Genomic DNA, 23,422 nt, shown 5'->3' with positions numbered 1-23,422 from the left:
TTTTGGAAAACCAGTGGCAGTATTGTGGGAATGGCAATGCTACAAAAGAGAAGCTGGGTTGCCAGCTTCTCCAGCTACATCGCTGTACAGATGGAGTATTAGTGCTAGCTGTGATGGTGCTTTGAGCACTCTGCCACAGCTGTCATACATCTTCACGGAGCTTTAAGCGCACACAGCCAGGTGCCTGCTAGGTGTAGATGCGATAGCAGCTGAAGGAAAAGGAAATCTCTGGATGTACCTATATTTTGCATCTGTAGGGGCAAATCCCAATGTGATTTGGCACATCAGTACAAGTAGCTTCATGCAGACTTGCACAGTTGGATCTAGAAATGTTATAGCTGTGTAGCACCGTGAGATGTAGATGTTGTGCTTTTGAATGGAGGCTGGCCTGTGTGCTCCTAAGGCTCCCGCTTTGGACAATTTGGGCACATCTGTTTTTGCATTTGTGTTACAGTTGAACAGAATTTCTTACGAGTCTTTGGGTAGGGAGAGAGAGGAAGAGAGGATTGCCTGAAACCTTTACTGGAGCAGACAAGTGTCTTACTCACTTTCCAGACTGCATTTTATTTGTATTTTGCTCCCTACTGCTGCATCATCGCACCTCTTTATTACATATGTGTAGGCATGTCCTTCATTTCTTGAATTTCCAAGTCCTTGGTTGTTGTTTCTCATATGTTCCAGCTGGCTACAAAACCTACTGTACCAAAAAAGACACAGGCACTGGGAAAGGTTATAGTGTCACTGATGTTTTCTGTAACTATTTCTTCAAGAGCAGAATAATGAATATTAAGAAGGTAAAATTAATGGGGAGAAGCAGAAAGTGCTGTGTATGAGCTTGCCTTCAAAAGGATATTTTAAAGATAATTGAGTAGCCTCTAAGTTGTGCTCAGCAGCACTTGGCGTGAGGTGTGGATGCGGGGGCAAGGACTGGGGCTTATTTGGCTTGTGCTCATCGCTGTGTCTGTGTAACAGAGCAGTCTATTTGTATTTGGAGTCACATGTTTCATTGCTTGTTTTCTTCATTTTGAGGCCTGGAGTCTTCCTGGCTGGGGTGGTTGGTAAGGCTGCTTGGAATCCTTGGAAGAAAATATAATTATACTATTTGCCTTTTGCAAACTTAATTAAAACTACTGTCTGGGCTGGAAGGCCAGATTGGTCTGCAGCTTGGGCAGCAAAGCTGACAGTTGCTGTAGAAACAATGTTAACAGCTGTGATAGTTGAGCTTTGAATTTTAGGAAAAAGAAGTGTCGCTTGAAACATAAATGCAGCAGAAAACCATCTAAACTGCTAATTGTCAGTATCAGTGCAGCTAAACATCAGTGTTGGCAGGAGCTGCTTTTCTTCCCTCTAGTTTTACCATTATCAGCTGCTCGTGAGTTTGGTTTCTTTTACACTCCTCCCCCTCACCAAATGTATGTTAGTTATTGATTATGTTCTGTACAAACATATAATTGTATAAATATAATGTTTTAGCATAACAATATTAAAGTCTATCATACATTTTTCCACACTGCCTAAAGTGTCCTAGGACCTTAAACCTGAAATGAGGACCTGCTATTCCAGGATAAACTTAAATTTGCTTTTTTTTATAAGCCATGTCTTTAACTGGTCAGCTCCTTAGATGGCTCTGCTAGTTTGCTAATGCATTTTGTATTTTCTCTGCTTACCAGTGATCTTAAAGGTCATGTAGTACAGCAGGAGATAACTATTTTTTTTGCCAGAAAGGAGGTTATTCTGCTGCAACTCTGTTAAGCCACCTGTGAGGTTTGTTTTGACAAGTCTGGTATCTGTGAACTGCAGTAATTACCAGTACGTCATTAAAATGGCAATAGGTAATTGAAAAGCTCAGCATTTTCTGTTTTCAGTTTCTGCAAAGGTAGATGAATTTTATCAATAGAAAGGCCTAGATTTCTTCCAAAATTGAATGAAGCAACTGAAAATCTGGGGGTTTGAAACAAGCCAGCCATGTTTCTTCCTTTGCATCTTCAAGATCATTGGTTCATATCTTCTTCAAAATGGGAAGATGTTCTATACCTTTAGAGCAATACAGCAGGATTTGTGAGAGGGTGGTTCAGGTGACATCTGTTTTGTATGTTCCATTTGTTTGTTATACTTGCACGTATGTAAGACTAGGTGTACGCTTTGTTTCCCTGACTGCCAGAAGCAGCATTTGTTTGGGAGTCTTCAGACTGCCCTGTGGTGCACATGCTGTTGAGAAAATAATTGCATCTGCAAGGAAAGGGAGACTGATCTGTCCGTCTGAGGATAGATGGCACTTAGTAAGAAGATGTAGTGTATCAGCCCTGATGCTGTGAGTGAAGTATGCTTCATCTTGTGGTGTTGCTTTAACTTTATTTTGCAGCTTCTTAGGTACTCAGCATCTGTTTTGGTTAATCCAGCAAAGGAAAGGGCTTCAGCTTCAGTCGGTGCTGCCTTCTCTGTTGTTTTGGTGACGTGTGATCTGTGTAACTTAATTTTTCATTGAATCTCCAGACAGCACAAAGGCCAGTGGAAAAAGAGTTGTAGGAGATGTGGCGTACAATACAGCAAAAGAAAAAGCTTCCTACATCACCCCAGTTCCTGGTGGCGTTGGGCCTATGACTGTGGCCATGTTAATGCAGGTACATGTTAATGCAGGTATGTGGGCAGAGTGAGAGACATCTCTCAGCCCATCTCTATATTTGCCTTTGGGGTATGTTGCTGCTGATCATCAGCACACTACCAAAAGCAATTGGTGCTTCTTTCTTGCTCTTACAGGGGCCTAGTTAGGATTTGCAAACTGAGGAAGAAAGTGGTCTTGAAGGAAATGTTAGGACAGAAGAACATTTTTTTAATATATATATATTATTTTTAATTGTGGCCTCTCAAAACAGTGAGAAATTAACTTGTCTTACAAAGCTCTGGGTGTAATTCTAAAACTGTTTGCACAATGATGGGATAAAGAGAAGCAAAGTGGTGGTATAAAACAGCTCCTTTGTTGTTTTGTTGTTGTGTTGTTGTTGTTGTTGTTGTTTTTTTAAGGAAGCTGCAATAGAAGGTATTATAATTATATAAAAATAACATCTTCACTGGACTATATCTATCTGTATTCCTTTCAAGAAAATTCCAAGCAAAATCTCATTCTGGATTGTTAGCAATGTTTTTAATCAAAGCACTTTGTTATTAATCCCAAATTAAGATAGAGGGGCAGGGAAAGCCTTTGAGTCTCTGTTAACAAGGTTCATGCAGTGGTTGTTGCTATAATGCATTCTTATTCTCAATTTAGAGCACAGTGGAGAGTGCACAACGTTTTCTGGAGAAGTTCCAGCCTGGGAAATGGAACATCCAATATAACCAGCTTACCCTGAAGACGCCTGTTCCAAGGTAATGCCTTCAATGAAGCCACTGGCAGTGTTCATGCAGTGTAGTACTCACTTGTATTCCCAAGTTTTACATAACGTAGAACATACAACTTTGTAGATTGTAGCTGGGGTTAAGTTTGGAGAGATCTAGTGAGAAAGCAATGTGAGATCTCCCCAAGGAAAGAGACCTAACCCTTGGTGCTGTGACTTATATTGAAATGTAGGCTTGGGTCATTCTTATAATATTAGGGCATAAACATGGTTTTCCATAGATACTTTGGGTGAGCCTAGGTAGTTGCTGATTCGGCAAGTAGAAAGACACTTGTATTTTGGGAAATTCTTATATCTGACATGGCAAAAACTTAGCACCTTAACGTAGAAGTTCTTGATGTAGAGTCCACAAGGAGCAGTTGAAAATACAGAGAATACCATAATGGAACCTTATCCAGTATCTATAGAAAGACATGCTTTGGTGTTTTTTGTTTTTGTGTTATCTTTCATTTTATTGTTATCCTCTGAAGATGTGTGTGTTTTCTAATATAGCCAATATTGGTAGAATTGAATCATTTAACTACAAAACATTGAAGCTTCCCTTTTAAAACACATATCAGATGCTTTTGAGTCATGCTGCCAGAAACAGGAAATTTGTGAGAAGTCTGTGACATTTATAAACTGATCTTGCTCTCTTTCTTTAAGTGATATTGAAATATCGCGATCTTGCATACCCAAGCCCATTGATCAAGTTGCAAAAGAAGTTGGCCTGCTCCCTGATGAGATGGAACTCTATGGCCAAACTAAAGCCAAGGTTCAACTGTCAGCTCTGAAACGGCTGAAGAACCAGCCAGATGGCAAATACGTTGTTGTTACTGGGTAGGTACTTCCTTAGCTGGAGAAGCATCACTTATGTATGTGATGGTGTCAAGATGAAAAGAAATTTTGTTAGCATGGCTTGTTGTTGTATTGTCTTTTGGTAAGTTTACTGTATGGAGTGTTCTGGGTTTTAGCAAATCATGTTGTGACAATCTAGTGGTTTGGGAACTAGAATTACCTCTTTTAGCAAATAGTGGGAATGTACTTTAACATTTTTCTGTTGGAGGTGCATTGTTTTGCTCTGCAGGTCAGGTTAATGAAGGGCAGACTGGATCACAGAGTTCTAGTCTAGCAGCTTGACTTCTGCAGTAACCTGCAAGATGCTTCTGAGGAAGGTCTTGGGCAGCTATGTGGTAACTTGCCAATCTTATTCATGTTGTCAATTGCTGAAGATTAGCTAAAGTGTGAAACAATCCAGAATTTGATTGGCATTAGCTGCAGTCACTGGGTACCTGTTTTATTCCTGTTTTGAGGCTCAACTACAACAAGGGTTTCATTGTATCTGTTGTGCTTTGTCACTGCAGGATAACTCCCACACCACTTGGAGAGGGGAAAAGCACCACCACCATAGGTCTTGTTCAAGCCTTAGGAGCACACCTTCATCAGAACGTCTTTGCCTGTGTTCGGCAGCCCTCTCAAGGGCCAACCTTCGGTATAAAGGGTATGTGCTGTTCTGTTGATTGCAGGTGGTCTAAATGGGGAAAGATGGCATTTGAAGATTTTTATTCTGCTACATTGTAGCTTTACAAAATTCCCAGTTAGGATTGCATTTCTTTATTAAAGAAAAACCTTGAGTAAGTTTTTCAGTGTTGTTCTCAAGTGCTGTGCTGGGATATTAACTAAGCTGCTCAACAGTAGCTGCTTTCCTAGTCATTAAACAAACACCTGCATTATCACTCTGGGCTAGGGAGACCTTTATTTGCATGATTTGTTTGTTTCTCTGTAGGTGGAGCTGCAGGTGGTGGCTATTCTCAAGTTATTCCCATGGAAGAGGTAATTTTTTGTACAAAACCTCATTGCACATACAGCTTAAAGACCTTGAAGAGACACTGCAGTCATATAACTTATGAAATCTGTTTTGTTTATGGCCTAGTGTATCACTCCAAGAATGAAAGTTTGATTTCAGCAAAGCCTTTTCTTTAGAAAACTCACTTCTTTGGTTGTTTCAGAGGGGCATTTGCATGGTCAAGGTATTTTACAGAACTGAGAATTCCCAGTTCCTCTGTTCCCTCCTCTCTTCTACTTCTGAATTGCTGCGTACCCTTCAGCAAAGTACATGCAATGCCTCCTTTTTCCCAGTGCTGAAATTAAGATTATAATGACCTAATACATTTTGGAAGCATATTAAATAGTTCTGTCAGCACTAGTGGTCAGTGACTCCTTCTGTGACCTATTTTGGTGTACTTGTGTTTTAGATTACTAACGTGAAAAGGGAAAATGGGAATCAATAATGCCAAGACCTCAGTCTGTGGGTGACTGGCACTACAATGTATTTCTGATGTGACTTGGCAACGAGTAAAATCCTGTGTTTGGGGGCAGGGAACTGAAAGGCACGTGTAGCACGTGCTCTCATGCTTCTTCCAACTCTCTTGTAATTGCATGTAGAATCTTACTTTTGTGCACTACAGATTGAAACGGTAATTTCAGGAGGAAAAGCAGAAAAGATCAAAAGGGCTGTTTGTTTCAATTGATGCAGCAAGTCCATAAAAGATCTTTAAAAAAAAACGTTAAGGAGGCAGAAGATTGACTTACTCAGGTGCCAAGAACACGTGTGAATGATAGATGTGACAGGAAAAATAATCTCCTCCTGTATGGGAACATTAATAAGATGAGAGATTAGCTAAAAGACTTCAGTGTGTGTAGCACTGGGAAGCAGCCCCAGTCTTGAAACAAAGTGGTTGAAAGGACTTTAAGTACGACCCACATGGTAGAAAAACATACTGTAGTCTTTTGGGAGTGTTTTAATTTATCAATGCATGTCTCATAAAATGTAAGTACCTGGAGTCAGTAAACCTAATAATGACCTTGATACATCATTGGATGTTTCTGCATGCAGCTTTCATCCCAGGAAATGATTAGCAAGCAAATAACTTTTAAATGAGGACTGTAGAACTGAGGAGGTAATAATTGCTGCGTGTTGCATATAAGTAGAATGAGAACAATTAGCATTTCCTTATTAGGAACTATAATCACTGTGTGACTAGCTCCATTCTGTTTGTTGCTGTTTGGTTTATAAGACCACAGCAGCAAGGCTCCAGCAAAGTGGTATCATAAGGGCTTCTGTCATATCACTTTTTCTAATGCCATTTTTTCATCTTCCTCCTGTGCTGCATTGCTACAGAGGAAACGGATTGTTTTAACGACACTCTTCCCTTCCCTGCCCTAATGCAAGTTTGTCAAGTAAGCTATATATCTGAAATCTTTTGTCAGTATAGCTACAGTGCAGCAAGAAAACTCACGTAGACAAACCCACTCAAATTATCGTTTAATGAGATAGAACCGAGAAAACTACTAGTGTTGTCACTGTAGTACGTGGTCTACAAGTCCTGCCCACGATACTGTGTGTGAGTGGTTAGCTTATGCAGAGCTCTGTGCAGTCACAGTTCTACTGATAGCACCACATAAGGTTGCTAGTTTGAATTTAGTTCAGATACCTCTGTGGGAGCAGCCAGAACTTAGCTAATGTGTAAAATGTTGTGCAAATAATGTGAGTGGGTCAGAAGGAAGGTGAAAGGAGGAGTAATGCAGATGCGCTGTACCATGCTGTTCTCAGGTATCAAGGAGCCTGGCAGAACTGTTCTCGTGCAAAAATCTTATATGGAAGCTTTGTTCTGGAAGTTTGTAAAATGACATAAATGTGGGGGAGGCATTTTCTGTTTCAGAGAAATTCTTTCCTCTCTTCCACATACTGCTCTGAGCAATCTCTTCCCCCTCCACCCTCACCCACTTTAACATTGCTATTAATATGTCTCTTTCCATCTGTCTACAATGTATTGAAATATATGAAAATTGCAGCAGGATGAGGTAACCGATATGTTTTCTGTCCTCTAGTTTAACCTTCACCTCACTGGCGACATCCATGCTATTACTGCAGCAAACAACCTGGTTGCTGCTGCTGTGGACGCACGTATATTCCATGAGCTAACTCAGAATGACCAGGTAGGATCCCTTCTTACCATGCCCAACCCACTCTGGCCAAGATGTGGGTATGCCAGCAGTACTAATTACATGTTTCATTCTTCAAGGCGCTCTATAACCGTTTGGTGCCTTCTGTCAATGGTGTTAGGAAGTTCTCAGAGATTCAGATCCGAAGGCTACAGGTAAGTTCACTGGTTTCACATTGGTTTCTGATTCTGTTCCACTTACTCCTCCTTTATATATGCAGAGCTAGGTAACAAAACTACTCGTGTTGCACTGTAGGTCATAGAATCACCTAGGTTGGAAAAGACCTTCAAGATCATGAAGTCCAACCATCAGCATGACTTACCAGGTCCAATCATTAAACCATGTCTCTTAGTGCCGTGTCCAGACATCTCTTAAATACCTCAAGGGATGGGGACTCCATCACTTCCCTGGGCAACCCGTTCCAGTTCTTAACCACCCTCTCCATAAATAAATACTTCCTAATATCTGATGTAAACCTCTTCTGGCACAGCAGACCGTTTCTTTGTGTCCTATCACTTGTCAGTTGAGATGAGACTGACTAGGCCAACCAACTAATGATTAGATCATTCTACTAGAATTTATTTTTTTACATAAAGTGTACAAAAGTGTGGCAGTCTGTCTTACAGCACAGATAACAATGAGTTGAAGCTCCGAGGGGAAGAATCATTGATGTAAATCTATTATATGCTGTGTGAGTAACACAGTGGGAGGAGACAAATGGATTAGTGCCCTTTATTAATAGCATCGATTTAGTGTCCTTAATGTAGTTTAAGACCAGAACCAATCTTTGTCACAGCCAGAAAAAGCTAAAGATGAATAATTTGTATTTTGACAGCTATATAGATAATGCAGCACAAAAAAGACAACTTACAAAATTCAGCAAAAAGAGAAGGTAGTCCTAGCCAGATTCAGCAAACAGGAGAAAAGGAGAAAAAAAATGGCTGTCCCCTACATCCTTTACTTCTCTTCTCCCCTGAGAAAAGAATTTCCAGTTAAATGAGTGCACCTGTCATTGAGTCTCAGACCCTGAGGAGATCACAGCTCCTCCAGTCCACAGAAATGAACTTATACCAGCGTGTGTCCCTGGCCTCTGCAAAAATTAGGATTAACAGGGGAATAGTTTTTGTATTGTGCTTGGACCTTCTGTCGCCGAAGACAGTCTGGGCTCTGCTAAGTGTATTCCGAGTGCAAACCTGATTGTACAATATTCCTGCTCAATCAGTTGCCCATAAGGAGGTCAGGACCAATAGACTACTTAGGAAGCCAAAACTCTAATTTATTAATTGGCTATAATGTCTCAACTGTCAGAGAATGTGCGGTTTACTTCCACTGCCAGGCAAGGCAGCTTTGTCATATTGCTTGGTGTTCCTGATGGACTGCAAGGGAACTCTACCCTAACCACCCCTCTGGTTATTAAATGTTGAGCTGTAGAAGGGATGCTAGCGGATCCTTTTGATGGTACTGTGGGGTTTGTTGTTTTTTGTTTGTTTGTTTTTAATGCTGTGCTTGAAGAGGGAGAGAACAGACTTTTCTTTTTCCCTGCTGTTCTCCTGGAGAAAATAGGACTTAGCTGTCTAGTTAATTAAAAAAAAAAAAAAAAAAAAAAAGCTTGCTTGTTCATAAATCACCTCAATCCTTTTCCTCGTTTCTAAGCTTGCGCTTATATCAGGCTTCTTGAGATAATTCTTCTCTCAATTAAGCAACTTGGCAAACTGCCCATCCTCCCAATATGTTCAAGATCAACTTTCTGGGATGCTGACAGCCTTGTGACTGAATTGTTTAATTCCTTCTTTGTGCTGCTTAACCAGCATGCTGAAAGCAGGGTCTTTAAATACGCATGGCTGTGTGCAGTGACCCTAGGCAAACTAATGAGAAATGGCTGTAAGCATGTGAGACTAATGGTTAGAACGAGGCGTGTAAGAAACTGCAGAGCTTTCTTTCTTAACAATTTCCGTAGATGCCTTACACTAAAATTTGTGACAACCTGCCCTGATGAGCTCTGTTTTCTGCATTGCCCTTTACAAGTTAGCAAGCAGCACGCTCTGCTTCCAGGTGCATGCTGATACAGATTGCTTTATGTTGTGGGACTTAGGAAAAGAGACACCAATAGGACATCTCCTCCTTATTTCTGAATATGCATGTGCTGCTGGCAAAGGCTAATTGCTCTGGTGAAAGGTTCATTTCTCTGAATCTTTTCATTATAGTTTTTTTTTCTCTTATTTGTCCTTTCCTTCCATAGAAATTGGGCATTAACAAAACTGATCCTACGGCTTTGACAAAGGAAGAAGTGAACTTGTTTGTGAGATTGGACATTGACCCAGCCACCATAACATGGCAAAGAGGTACAAGAGCCATTAAATGAAAGAGTTATTAAAAAAACAAACCATCTTAAAAAAGATGTTTGCAAGTGTAGCAGGAACAATGTTTCCTGGGAAAATGGGAAGGACAGCAGGGCTGGCCTCTACTGAGTGTTTGGTGGGATAGGTGCATGCAGCTGGGATCCCATTTCTACAGGGTCTGACACAGGGGCTTGAATCCTAATCTTTGTGAATTCAGAGCAGACCTCACTAATTGGTGCAAGTTTGTGCTTGTGCTTTTGTTGGTCACTGAGAGTTTTGAGTTCAGCAACTGTAGCCAACAGTCTTTTTACCTAACTATCTGAGAAAGCATTGTGAGCAGGGGGAGGGTACTGCTCTGGAATTAGACTCAATTTTAACCTTCCCACTTGCTCTGTTGGGAAATGACAGAAAATAAATGCTAGATTTTTAAAAGGCTTTTAAAGATACCTAAAGTAAGCTCAGTCTCTGGTCTGGCTGTATTAGTATTTCACTAACAAAAAGAATTTCATAAAAGGAAAAAATTTATTTAGATCCCATGAGGATTGCTTTTTCTTCTTTTTGTGAAAATACAATGTGAAATGTATTCTCCAAAATTTGCTTCATAACCTATAATGGAGCTAAATTAGTCTGCCTCATGGGAAATATTTTATAAAATACTTAGAGTTTTTCAAGCAGCTAGTAAGAAACAGCAAGTTTAAGCCGATATTTGATAGTTTGTGTTCCAAAGATAATTTGAGCTGGTGGGGCTCTAAGGAACTATTCTCATTAAACAGTAGAATCTGACCATTGAATCTGACCATTCTGTCCTTAAACTGATAAAATTATAATTTTATTTCTTTTTGGCTGTAATAATTTTTTGACTTCATTTTAACTAATGATGAAAAAGCAATGAAAATTTGAAAAAGCAATTGGAATTATACTAGCAGCTCTGCTTTTTAGAGAGGCCTTGGACTTGGAGTTAATGCACACACAGGTAGGTAGACTCCCTCTGAATGCAATGCAGAATCTGCATACGCCTGTGGTCATCTTAACAGCATTGCATTTGTGTTTTGGAGGGAATCATGCTGATTAGTGCTTGCCATTCTGTAGGAGAAGATGGTTTTCCAAACTGCCATCCTCTCTTCATGCTGATCTAGATGAGTCTGTTACAAACTAGAAGTGTGACTTATGACTTGCAGTGTGACTTCTCATCCTTTTTTCTGCGTCCTCACAGTACTGGATACAAATGACAGGTTCCTCAGGAAAATCACTATTGGACAGTCTCCAACAGAAAAAGGCTTTTCACGAACGGTAATTACTCTCCTTTCTTGCGTCTTTGAAAAAGTACTTTGAAAAATACGATCCCAAAGCTAATTTCTGGAACTCCAGATGTTTCTTTTTTTTTTTTTTTACCAGTATCTTTTTAAAGAGAAAATAAAACTAAACTTTGTATTGAGAGTGAATTGAACTGCTTGGTTGAAGGGACTTTTTGCTCTCTGTTCCCTTCAGCCCTTTCCTGAATGTTGACTTCCTGAACTGGGATGACTGTGGCATAGTAACAGTGGTACACAAATGCTCCCTGCAAATATGATGCCTGGCGATTGCTAATCTTAGCCACTGCACATGCTTTGATTGGGATGCATCTGTCCAAAACCCAACACAGTATCTAAGCTTGTTGTCTGGATTCATTGTATAATCAACATAGAAAAATGGTCAATTGGGACTGTGATTTCTCTCATCCTTTAATAACTGTCAAATTAATAGTTCAAATGAGTTGTACCCAGGAAACCCTTTTTCTTTTTACTTGGAAAGGTCTCTAGGGTGCTTAGCTTCAACAGAGGTATCTGTGTTATGTCAGATGAATATGAATTCTACCCTTCATTTCCTATAGAATCAGTTAGGTTTTTCTTGCTGGGCTTTTTTTTTTTTTGTCATATACTGTACTGTTTAGTGATGGGTAGATGAGTTAGTAAGCTCAGTCTTCTAAAATATATTCTGTGTAAGTGTTTTTACATGAATCACTAGTTTATGTGCCGGGAGAGTCATATAATAGCAGTGGAATAAGTAGTTTTTACTTTATTTTGCAAGGAAAAAAAAGGTTTAAAATTGTCAATTTACATAATTTTATGATTTAAGTATGTTCTGATAGTAATACTTTAAATTATTCTCACGTATTTATGTTTGTATTTATTTTTTATTATAATGGAGATGGCTGGCCTTTTTTTCTGCTAGGGAATCTTGATGGATTCACGTTCTTTATTCATCTCTTGCAGGCTCAGTTTGACATCACAGTGAGCAGTGAAATCATGGCAGTTCTAGCACTCTCTGATAGCTTGGATGACATGAAAAGGCGACTGGGCAGAATGGTAGTAGCTTCCAGCAAGAGAGGAGAACCAGTTACAACAGATGACCTTGTAAGAGAGTCACAGTCTTTATCTCTTAGCACTTCTGAAAGTCCTTGGATTGAAAAGCAGAATGATGATTCTTTGCCGGAGAGACTTCAGTATATTGAAAATTAAAGATGAAATCTTGGCCTCTGGAGTTACTGAAGTTTTTTATTTTTTATTTCAGTGTGGCTAGCTCCTAACCCAGAGACTGTGTGAACACATGTTCTGGGCAGGGACAAAGGGTTCTCTGTGATGTACTGCATGTCAAATAGAAGCTAGCACCATAGGAAATAAAGGGAGAATACATGGTGGCTTCTAGATAAAAAGCATATTTAGAAATAGGAAGAATTCAAAATGCATCCTGCTGGCCATCCTGTTTCTCAGGCTCCTTGGAGCAAGGAAAACATTAAGCAGGATCAAAGCCTGGTGCAAATTTAATTACAGATGATGAAATATCTTGTGCTGGGAGACTGAATGCTATAAAAGCTGACCTTGTTGCAAATAGGTGCAAGGTCTCCATAAGGCAGTCTTTAGTGAGGGGCACAAGTCCTTTATTTCCACTAAACAAAATGCTGAATATAATAGCACTGGTGATGGCTGTGTCCAGTGTGTAAAACAGTAACAAGCTCCAATACTGTCTTGCAACTGTCCATACAATAATTATTAGCGCAGTTCTTGTTGTGTTTGTGGAGTCTTTGACGTGGAACTCTCCCAGGGAGTGCTTTAGCATGGTTCAGGGATTAGCCTGTGCTCCAGATGGTTTTTCCAGTAAGTGCTTTAGAGATGACGACCCTGTCTGAAGAAGGAGAGGGGAATTGAGCTCTGTATGTGAACCATGCCCTGCCACTTGGCCTCAAGACAGAGAACCAGTTCAGGACTGTTGCAGTAGTCAGCAGAGACATGATATTGGTCTTACTGCTGTCCTGTATAGTAGATTTTTTTTCACAACCTCAATTCTGATTACTCAAAAAGAGCTCTGCAAATTAGCATGGTGCAGTGCTAGTATTTGTCTTGCGTTTTTTTGAATAAACTTTTCCAGTGTGGCAGAAGACTCCACAGGGTGGGTATCCTGGTCTCTGAGCTCTTGCTGTCTGAGAGCTTGGGTAGATATTTTTGCTTGGTTGAGTGACTTTTGTTTTGTTTTGTTTTGTTCTGCGTTCATCCCATGATAAATCTGGGAAGCAGTAGATTAGCAGTGTGTCCTGACTCTGGCCCTGCTGGAAAAGGGTTGGTCTGGGAAGTATTTGTCTCTAAGTGTCTTGATGTGAGACGTTTGTTGGGCTTGAGGAAGGGCATGTGCCAAAGTTCTATAGGCAGTTTTGAGATTTTACTTCCTGTTGCTAATGTGCTGCCAAGTTTTAACATTAAATACCTGAGTTAACCCCTGTTCTTCAGAACAAAAGTTTCTTCTGCTGCCAATCAATGGAGGCAGTTGGAACTTGGGCAGGGAGTTGCTTTGTGAGTTTTATGAGGAGTCTAGTTGATAGAAGTCTTTTCATCTCAAGATGTTTGTTTGCTTGTTTTGAACCTAATTATATTTAATTTTGTTTGTCACAACTGCCGAGTGGAGGATGGTATCAGATGTGTCAAACGGGTTCTTGAGTTTTACATGTTTGTGCAGATGGTGGCCATTGGCTAGCGTGGAGCGTGTTACATGTTCCTCATGCCGGCAGAAACATGGTGATTGCAGAGAGCAGGCTGGTACAGTAAGATGTCCACGTCCTTCTGCTGTAGTATAACCAATGTCATGAGTGCATTACCAGAAAGCTCAAAGAAACTGAGAAGAATGTGGAATTAAAAACTGACTACAGGTTTTTTAGAGATTGGGATGTGTTGAAGTGCTGCTGACTGACACAGGCCTCAAATGTCGTCATGGAAATCTTGCTCTGTAGCTTTCATTATTCTGGAGATGACTGAAGTTTAAAGCTTATCCATTAAATGTTAACTACGCTTTCATGTGGCAAGATTGAAATAATGAAACAAAGCAGTGAATGTCTTATAAAAAAAAAATCATATAATTGAATGCTGCAATCCAACTGAAATTAAAAGGGAAGAAAATGAAATAATGGTTCAAGGTTTCCATAACTGCTCTGAACGTTTGGTTCAGTAGCCATGATAATAGTTCTAGTTACTTTAGCAAAAGCTGAGTGACAACCAGTTCAGTTTCCACTGAACTCTGTCAGTTACAAGGTTGACCAAACCATTATTTTTCTCTTCCTGGAACAGATGTGAATGAAGTCACAAGTGTTCACTTTGCAGGAAGCAGAATTGCAGCAGGTCACACAGCTGCACCCTGGAAGGAATATGGACTTTGCTGTTTGCCGCTGTTTGCCACTGTTTCATGATGCCAGCTTGATCTTTTTCACAAGCACAGGGCTTCACTTTAGAAGTTAGTTCTGTGCGAGGGAGCTGGCCAGGATGTAGCAGCTAGTTAGGCACACATTCAGGCCATTATTTAGAGCCTCGTTGCTGAAGTTAGGGGAAAAATATCGAAAATGATTCTACCTGTAAAACCCAAGAACATTGACATGTGTAACTTTTAAACTTAGTGTGTTTAGGTACTGCAAAAGAAGAACAGTAATGCTACAGTTGAGGTATTGGGATGAAGAATGCGGTGCAGTATTTTATCATGTATGAAAATTGTCTTGAAAAACTCTCCCTGCCTTGTTCTACTGAATGGGACACAATAAACCATATGTACCTAAGGGTTACTGTTGGTTACTAACCTGCTGAAACAGCAGTTGTTTTTTATGCCTTCACTACAGAGCAAGTTGGCCAAACAAGGTCACAACCAATAGGCTGCACCCAGCAGAAATCTTTTTACAAGGATGTAAAAGGCATTATTCTGCCCTGTCCTGAGTAATGTTAGTTACATCTGGAGCAACTGCTGGTTCTACTCCTGAAAGCTCACAAGCATAAAGCAGAATCTTAAAACTGCCTAGGAACTGTCTCGATGTCTCACTACATCTGGAAACTGATAGCTCTTTTTTTTTCCTTTTAGGGAGTGACTGGTGCTCTGACTGTCTTGATGAAAGATGCTGTTAAACCAAACCTCATGCAGACACTAGAGGTGAGCCACGGGTGATTTGCTGTATGTGTATTCACAAAAAATTACTGTTTTAGTTCATTTATCCCAGCCAGCATGGACTTAACTCTGCTTAGAGCTGGAGGTTTATCATGGTTTCCTATCAAAGATTCAGGACTAGTGTCTTTACAGGTATGCCGCTGGCATGTGTGATGACACTGAAGAAATGCACTAAACTCTGCTGTCTCTTCTGTTGACTCCAATGTCAGAAAACATTTTGAAAATCTAGATAGCATGAGTGCAGGAGAATGGCAAAGAGTTGCTGGGATTTAGCCATCCTTTTCCTAAGTGGGTTAATATCTCCGCTTCTGAAGATGATAATAATCTATAACCTTTCCTTAGTAATGATAATGAATGTTTGATCAGAGGGCTTTAAGATCTTTCTTCTAAGAATGAATTTCTTTAACTTCAGATACTGTAGTACTTAGGTCTTGAAATGCTATTTGATTTGCTAAATTTTACCCTCCAATTTTCTCTGTCTCCCTGCTATTCCCCCATCCCACCCACCATTTTCTAGGGCACACCAGTATTTGTTCATGCTGGACCTTTTGCCAATATTGCACATGGAAATTCTTCAGTGTTGGCAGACAAAATAGCACTGAAGCTTGTGGGTAAAGAGGGCTTTGTTGGTAAGTGTATGGTATGTTTTTCTTGTTGTTTTGTTGGTTTTGCAGGGAAGGATCTGCTTTTTTTTTTTTTATCATAAATGTCTCTGTTGTTTTTTTTGTCTTTGAAGAAGCTTCTGATCTCTATAATCAGAGCACTGATTTCTCTACCCAGCAGCCTTTCACGAGCTTCCTCCTTTTTTTTTTTCTTTTTGTTTTTTCTCCTGCTCTAGTTACGGAAGCAGGATTTGGTGCAGACATAGGTATGGAGAAATTCTTTAACATTAAGTGCCGTTACTCTGGTCTCCGGCCTAATGTGGTGGTGTTGGTTGCTACTGTCCGAGCTCTGAAAATGCATGGAGGAGGGCCTGCAGTAAGTACCAAAAAAGGTTTAATTTAGACCTAAGAAGCTCTTACTTGTACCCATCCAGTCACTTAAAGCCCTGTAGGGTTTGATCTGCTTGTAATTATCTTGAGATCTGCAGTTGTAAAGGGAATCCATATGTCTCTGCTGCTTGTAAGCTGCTTCTTTGTAGTATGTTACAGATACATAGCTGCTTATTTTATTGTCCTAATTAAATATGCCAGGCCACTAGTGATATTATCACAGTCCTTAATTTGTTACGTTATGAGTGCAGCTTTCATTTTTTTCTTTTTCTTTGGAAAAAAAAAAAAAAGCTTGAAGTAGAGTGTTGTATCTTGATGCAGTTTTACAAGAATCAAGTACATATTGCTGTCATTAATAAAAATCTTATGGGGTACCCTCTTTTTCTTCCCTAGGTCACTGCAGGGGTACCTTTACCAAAGGAGTACACGGAAGAGGTAACCTTCTTTAGCTGTTGTGACAGTTGACCACCTATTTGCAGTCATTACACAATATTGTCATGCAGTGCGTGCCTGGATAGCTAGTCTGTGTCAATTCTTTAGGTGCCAGGGAAATGCTTCCTCACACAAGCTATAATGTTCTTTTTTTTTTATTATAATGATGTTACTTTGGCTCTGCTCTTTCAAGCGTTTATTGTACTTGACCTAGCCAGAGCCTTCTGTTTCTCCTGAGCTCCCACAATTGTCTACGTGCTTGGTTTTTCATGGTAATGTCTGCTGAGTGTCCCCTGACCCTCTCAGTATTAGAGTAATTGCTTGGCTGAAATATTGTCTCTGAAAATATTCAGAGTGCTCGCCTAATTACTCTCTTCTTAGCAGCAGCAGTTTTTATTCCCCTTCTGCCCTTCCTTTGAAAGCGGAGAGGAAAGAAAACTAAAGTCTATGCTTCTATCCTCATGCCTTGAAAGGTTATGTGTACTTAGATAATTGGTCTGGCTCTCTTTATATGGCTTCAGCTTTTTAACTTCTAGAGCTTCTGTAGGGATTAATTCTTAAAATGATAGGAAGGGATGAAATGTCTGGGTTTCCATTAATAATCTCTGATGCTGTGAAACAAATATGTGTAAACTGAAAGCTGTTACCACAAACTTCAAACAAATGTCGTGAAATTCACTGCTAATGATATTTAATAATTAAAGAGGAATGTGCCGTAGAGGAGAATGAGACTTTACTGTGAGGAATTAATGAGCATAGGTATTGACTTAAGAATAACAAAAAATGATAAAAAATAATTTCTCCTACCTTGACTTGGCAGTTGAAACCAGCAATCATTAGAAACAGTCAATTCTTTTCTAGCATTCCCTTTGAGTCCAGAGTGTTCAGAAAGCAGCTCTGAAAATGTGCCTTGGTGGTTTCATTCCCTTTCTGACACTTTCATCATGAGCTGTGGACGTAGTGGATTTGGGGCAAAGGTTTCACTGTCCCTCATAAAATGCGCTTTCTGCTTGCTGTATTCTTTACAGAATCTTCAGCTGTTGGCAAAAGGTTGTAGTAACCTAAGCAAACAAATCCAAAACGCTCGGATGTTTGGTGTCCCTGTAGTAGTGGCTGTCAATGCTTTCAAGTAAGTGAGCTGGGGCCTGGAATTGATGCACGGGAATAAAATGGTGGTGCTTTATATGCTATGTTGAATGCAAACTCTCTTCAGTATTGTCTGCGTTTTGTTTGCAGAAAATAACATTTTGCACTGCTTGAAGATACTGAATAAATAGGGGAGCTCTGCTCAGTCATTTCATGTGCACTCACTAGTTAAATTTAGCTTAAGCCACTGATCATAAGATCTTATCTGCCATCATTTACACCATAACTGGCCAAATTACTGTGGACAAAAGGTACCTGTGGTGATATGGAATCTAAGTTCATAATAGATGGTGAAGTGCCTGTGCTGTAAACCCCACTGTGTTCAGTGGTCTGCTGCATAGAATAATTGTGCCATGCCAGGAAGCATTTAGGGCTCTGCACGTTTTACTGTAGAGGAAACAATCTGTGTGGTCCTTGTAAGAGCAGAAGGGCTTTGAACTGGTGTGTTAAGACTGATGAAAATTGAAGTGGAGTAGCCAGCAAGGGCCTAGTCCATCTGAAGTGAATGTATATTAGCTGATCTATAGAAATTATGTTTTCTAGTTTGTTGTGCGTACGTGATGTAGCATACCTTTAGCGTCTTTAATCAGCAAGTACTAATGTCTTTTTGAGTTTGCTTCTGAAAACGGGAGTTGCATTGCTGATATAAGCAGAAAATCCAGAGCATGGCTGTCAGTTGTCTTGGCTTTCTGCTTGTAGTTCCAGACCTACTTGCTCTCTGTTCCTCTGTGGAGTAGCTTCCTTCACTGAGGTGGAGAAGGCTTGTGGTGGATAACCCCTCAGTCAAAACGGCTCCCTGGTGGGTGGATGGATCCTGTGATTTCTCTGAACAGAGTTTAAGTCTTGTTGACAAGAATGAGAAATCGAACAAGCTATTCATTTACTGTGCATACATTCTGGTACAAATATACAGACTTTTCTCTTTACAGAACAGATACAAAGGCTGAACTGGCCCTTGTAGTACAACTGGCAAAGGAAGCAGGAGCGTTTGATGCTGTCGAGTGCACTCACTGGGCAGAGGGGGGTAAAGGAGCTGTTGCACTGGCCCAGGCTGTTCAGAGAGCATCACAGGCACCCAGCAACTTCAGGTTCCTCTATAATGTGGAGGTAAGAGGCACTGTTACAGAGGTACTTTGTTTATAAGGTGGAGATAAGCTGGTTTCATTAGCTTAAGTGCCTGAAAGTCTTTTCTGAGAAACTAAGAAACTTGTTCTAGAATATAACCTTTATTCCACCAGTCTCAAAGACCCAGTTTGTCAGTTCTTGTTGTTTTGATTACTAAGTGAAATATAATTTATTTCTGATCCTGAAAGATGCTGTTGTGACCTGGCTAGAGATGACAAATGGGTTTCTAATGTTACAGCCATGTTCCAGGTTAGGGGGAAGTTTATTTCATGATCTGGGACATGCATTCCTGTCAGCATGGACTGGAGCAAGCCTGAACACACTTGCTACCTTACTGGAGAGTTCCTGGGTGCACTTGGTGCTCAGGACAAGAATACAACAGGCTGTGGAACATATTATGTCCATTTTTAACTTGTTGCTTTCTCTGCAAATAAGGTTTATGGAGTCACACTACAGGTTGTGTTGAAGAGTTTATGTATTTCTAATGACTTTGTAATTAAGCAAATTTGGCAAATGACTTGGAGGTAATGAAGTCACTGTTATTTCCTAGGTTATGGCCTAAAATCTCCTTTAATAGCAAGCGCCTATTGAGGCACCTAATGAGGTACCTAACGAGGTACAGTTATGTCATTGTGTCTATTTCAGCTTCTAAAACAGATGCTTTCAATTTTTCTTCTTTAACCTGATTTAGTTGTGCTTTTATTTAACAGTTAATTTGTATTCTCTCAAATTATTTTTGTCTGCTTTTTGGCTTCAACTTGAGAGCAAATACAGATGTCTATTGCAGGGGGTGATAATTAACATGTAAGCACAGCTCATAAGAAATACTGATGTGTATCTTCTTGTTTCTGACTGTAGTAAACTAGTTTTGTCCTCTTAACAAGAGCTGCAACAAGATAAATGAAACTTGTTTTGAACCCCCTTAAATTATTGTTTAGCTTTGTTTTACAGCAAACGGGAATACCTCCTGTAGCTGCAGATGAGTGCAACATGTATGAAGGATTGTGAAGCTGCTGTGATGTTATGGCTCTGTGTAGTTGGGCCATGCTGACTTGCCTGTATTTTTTCCAGCTCCCTGTTACAGATAAAATCAGACTTATTGCACAGCAGATCTATGGGGCAAGTGACATTGAGCTACTTCCAGAAGCACAGGAGAAAGTCACCTTGTACACTAAGCAGGTTAGTTTTTCCGTGCCATCTGCTACCCAGTGATGCTTTTCATTCAGAATGGTTATACTGAACAGTGCTGTTCAAACTGTGTATAAAGGGAATCATCACACGATACATGTCCTTGCCCAGGACTCGTTGAATACCTCTGTGGCAGAAGAGTATGAGAAGGTGGAGTGGGAAGGAAGAAACAGAACTCCTGTGGTCCAGTCATATGTCCCTAATACTGTGTGATGGGTGGGCGAATTCAGTGATCTTTACTTTCCAATCCTTCAGCAATTTGGTAATTAGGGAACTGCAAATGCTCAGACTGATTCTAAATAGTCTCTGATTTTATTTATTTTGTCATGTCCCACTGAGTTGTCTGAACTGTTTTTGAACATGTATACCTTTTTGGCAGCCCCAGCTGTATTGGGGTAAGAGTTCCACAACTGATATAATACTTCTTGTGAAAACATGGCTACTTTTACAAATTTAGAACCTGGCGTCTGGTTGTTGATTAGATGCTTTCTGGTTGTTGTATTGGTTTTCTTTAGCATGGTATTCTTACGCATTTACCTGCTTTTCAGATAGGTTCTGCATTAATGAAGGTCTGTAAAGGGCTTTGAAGAGAAGAGTAAAGTTGAGAACAATCAGTGCTTTGTTTACAGTGTGCTTGAATAATTTTGCTTTTGGAGTCCTTTAACTGCTGGTGTACTTAGTTTCTTGCTTTTGTATCTCTCATACATTCCTTTACAATTCTATTGAAATACCATAGCTGTGTAATTGCTACTTCGTCACAATGTGCAATTATATTGATCCGACATTTCTAATTAACCAACCTCAGCTGAACAAGAACTTTAGTTCTGAGCTGTTTAAACTAACGTTTTGGGATAAGAGTAGAAAGTAAGCCAGCTATCAAGATATCTACCACTTCCATACCATTAACCTTTTCCTCAGTTGGCTGTTCTTCCCTTAGTACTGGGGAGTGAGGCAGAATCTGGGAGAAGGAATGGGGATGCAGAATGGTCAGTGGATCTGACAGGCTGTGGACGAAGCAATTGGTGAAGCATAATATGAGACGATAACACAGAGAATGGCAGAATAGTGTAATTACATCAGAATACAGGAACGGTTACTGGTTTTTTTTCACTTATTTTTTTTCCTCCTCTTTCTCTTTCCTTTTTCATTGCTTTGCCCAGGGATTTGGAAACCTCCCGATCTGCATGGCTAAAACTCACTTATCATTGTCTCATGACCCTGAACAAAAAGGAGCACCTACAGGTTTTATCCTGCCAATCCGAGATATTCGGGCGAGTGTTGGTGCTGGATTCCTGTATCCGCTGGTAGGAACAGTAAGTGATTGAGTAAAACCCTGAACTGCGGGGTGTGGAAAAAAAAAAAAACTTCATGCGCATTCCAGTTACAAAAGGTATCTTAACTGACCAGAGTCCTTGTCATCTACAGATGATGATTTAACAGTCCAGTGTATTAAATGCCCTTAATTGGGGTTTTCCAGGGGGAAGAGGGAAGCTAAAACAGACCCTTCAGATATTTAGCAAGCCCCCAGTGTACTTCCCAGGTCCCACATATCTGTCTTCCTGGATTCTGAGGAAAGAGTGAGCTCTGTATCTAAGGAATTCTAGGAACTACAGACTGATGGAGGGGATAGGAGAAATCCTTGCCCCCATAGCTGCATTCCTGAAGCACTTTGCAGTATTGCAGCAGTGTGCATCTGCAGGTCAGTATAGAACAAAACAACTCTTCCAAAGCTTACAAAGCAAACAGTTTTTGTTGAGACACCTCCAAAGCAAAGCTGACCTGTATTATTAATCATTTGTCAGTTTTGTCAGTCTCCCCTTACATTTGTTTTGTGGTGTTTTTTTTCTGACTTTTTTTTGCTGACCATCTGTTCCAACAATTTATTTCCCTATGCCCTTGAGTTTTTAGTTTCTGTTCTTTGAGATGAATGGCATAATGTCAGCCAAGAGGAGAGAGAGTAGCTACCATGGAAGCAGGATCCTGGAATAGCTTTGATATGAATGGGCTGGCAGAAAGAGGAGCTACCTGCAAAATGAACTAGCATTCAGGTTTGTGTCCAAAGAAAGAATGTTAGGATGAAAGGCTCCACTGGAAATCTTATCTGGAGAATCTGTTCTGGGTAAATGCTAAGTAACTTGTTAGATTATTGCAGGAGCAGTTGGAGCAAACAAACCTGTCTTTTTCTTATTATTCTTGGGCCTAAACCTTTTTTTCTTTTTGCTGAAGTCTTCATGGCAACATATTTGTTTTAATTAGCTTTGTTTCAAAACCATTAAGGGCAAATGGCTCAGATACTGAAATTTGTTGATTTAAGAGCTGGATCCTTTCCTCCTTCAAATGCTAGCTCTCCAAGAGCCAAATACTGAATATCTTTTTCTTTTAATTCTTTTTTTAATAAAAAAATAAGGGTTTTCCAGATTACCCAACATAAATAAAATAACCACATCCTGAGTAAAGTCTGGCTTATACATCTTTTTAAGGAGTACTGCATGTGTGTTGGGATAAAATGAGAGATAGTGTGCTCATTCCTGTTATTAATGACTTTTTTGCAAGCCAAGATTTAATCCAAACAATGATGTTTTGGATATTTATAAGTACTAGAGAAGGAAGGAGTACACAGCATTAATGAGATACGCAATAGAAAGATGTTTACAGACATAGAAACTAATGTTTTGACTTTTTTCTGATGTCTTCCATTTCTATGAAGTTGGAGTCTCCTCTCTGCTCCCTTCACAAATTTGTAATGTTTTCTTGGACATGCAGTTAATCATGATGTTAACTCTGCCGGAATTAACAGTAAGCCTTCTGGTTAGGGACATGAAGATCACTCTTCTGTGGTGTCTACTAAGCCAGGGAGGAGATTTCATTTTGAGAAGCAACCCAGGGCATTTTGAATCAGACCACTATTTTAAGCCCATTCAACAGGAGGTGTGTTAGCTTCAGAGTCATTTTTTGGCAGCAGCCATTGAACTGTGAGCTAAAAACAGTAAAAACACTGCTCTCCCTGGAATATCTATGTGAAACTTGAAGTGAAATTAATCAACAGTGCATGCATATTCTTGTTATTCTGCAGTTAATTGCAAAGGTATATCATATGTCATACTTCTAAATTTTCTCAACTTCTGAGCTTTGTGTTTTTCTTTCATTTTTGGCTCCGAGTTGAAGCTGTTGTTCTTTAATGAAATACCTTTGAGGCTTAAAAGGAAATATAATTTCAAGGTGAGAAGGTGTGGTGAGAACAGATAAACCCTTCTAGACACTTTGGATCTCTTAATGATTTGGCTCTTGAGAGTGACATGTTTATCCAACTAAATGTAAAGAAATGAGAACCATATCTGAGGTCCACTCCTCTCTGTGGTCCACTCTTCCCTGT

At 39.9% G+C, this 23,422-nt stretch overlaps 1 protein-coding gene across 1 annotated transcript in view; it reads left to right on the top strand.

Annotated features, from left to right (window-relative positions):
* MTHFD1 (methylenetetrahydrofolate dehydrogenase, cyclohydrolase and formyltetrahydrofolate synthetase 1) overlaps window positions 1–23,422 on the top strand; it is a 40,612-nt gene that overhangs the window by 14,519 nt on the left and 2,671 nt on the right. The window contains exons 9-26 of the mRNA XM_035327457.1: window positions 2,494–2,621; window positions 3,266–3,363; window positions 4,038–4,211; window positions 4,736–4,872; window positions 5,158–5,204; window positions 7,263–7,370; window positions 7,457–7,531; window positions 9,616–9,718; window positions 10,929–11,005; window positions 11,968–12,108; window positions 15,083–15,151; window positions 15,684–15,795; window positions 16,005–16,144; window positions 16,552–16,593; window positions 17,619–17,719; window positions 18,666–18,843; window positions 19,933–20,040; window positions 21,210–21,362. Coding sequence (XP_035183348.1) covers window positions 2,494–2,621; window positions 3,266–3,363; window positions 4,038–4,211; window positions 4,736–4,872; window positions 5,158–5,204; window positions 7,263–7,370; window positions 7,457–7,531; window positions 9,616–9,718; window positions 10,929–11,005; window positions 11,968–12,108; window positions 15,083–15,151; window positions 15,684–15,795; window positions 16,005–16,144; window positions 16,552–16,593; window positions 17,619–17,719; window positions 18,666–18,843; window positions 19,933–20,040; window positions 21,210–21,362 — 1,991 coding nt within the window. The remainder of the gene's footprint in view (window positions 1–2,493; window positions 2,622–3,265; window positions 3,364–4,037; window positions 4,212–4,735; window positions 4,873–5,157; window positions 5,205–7,262; window positions 7,371–7,456; window positions 7,532–9,615; window positions 9,719–10,928; window positions 11,006–11,967; window positions 12,109–15,082; window positions 15,152–15,683; window positions 15,796–16,004; window positions 16,145–16,551; window positions 16,594–17,618; window positions 17,720–18,665; window positions 18,844–19,932; window positions 20,041–21,209; window positions 21,363–23,422) is intronic.

Source organism: Oxyura jamaicensis, chromosome 5, assembly GCF_011077185.1.
Source record: "Oxyura jamaicensis isolate SHBP4307 breed ruddy duck chromosome 5, BPBGC_Ojam_1.0, whole genome shotgun sequence".
In the NCBI taxonomy this organism is placed as follows: domain Eukaryota; kingdom Metazoa; phylum Chordata; class Aves; order Anseriformes; family Anatidae; genus Oxyura; species Oxyura jamaicensis.
Note: the sequence above shows the minus strand (reverse complement) of the source record. Positions and strands in the feature narration are given on the sequence as shown.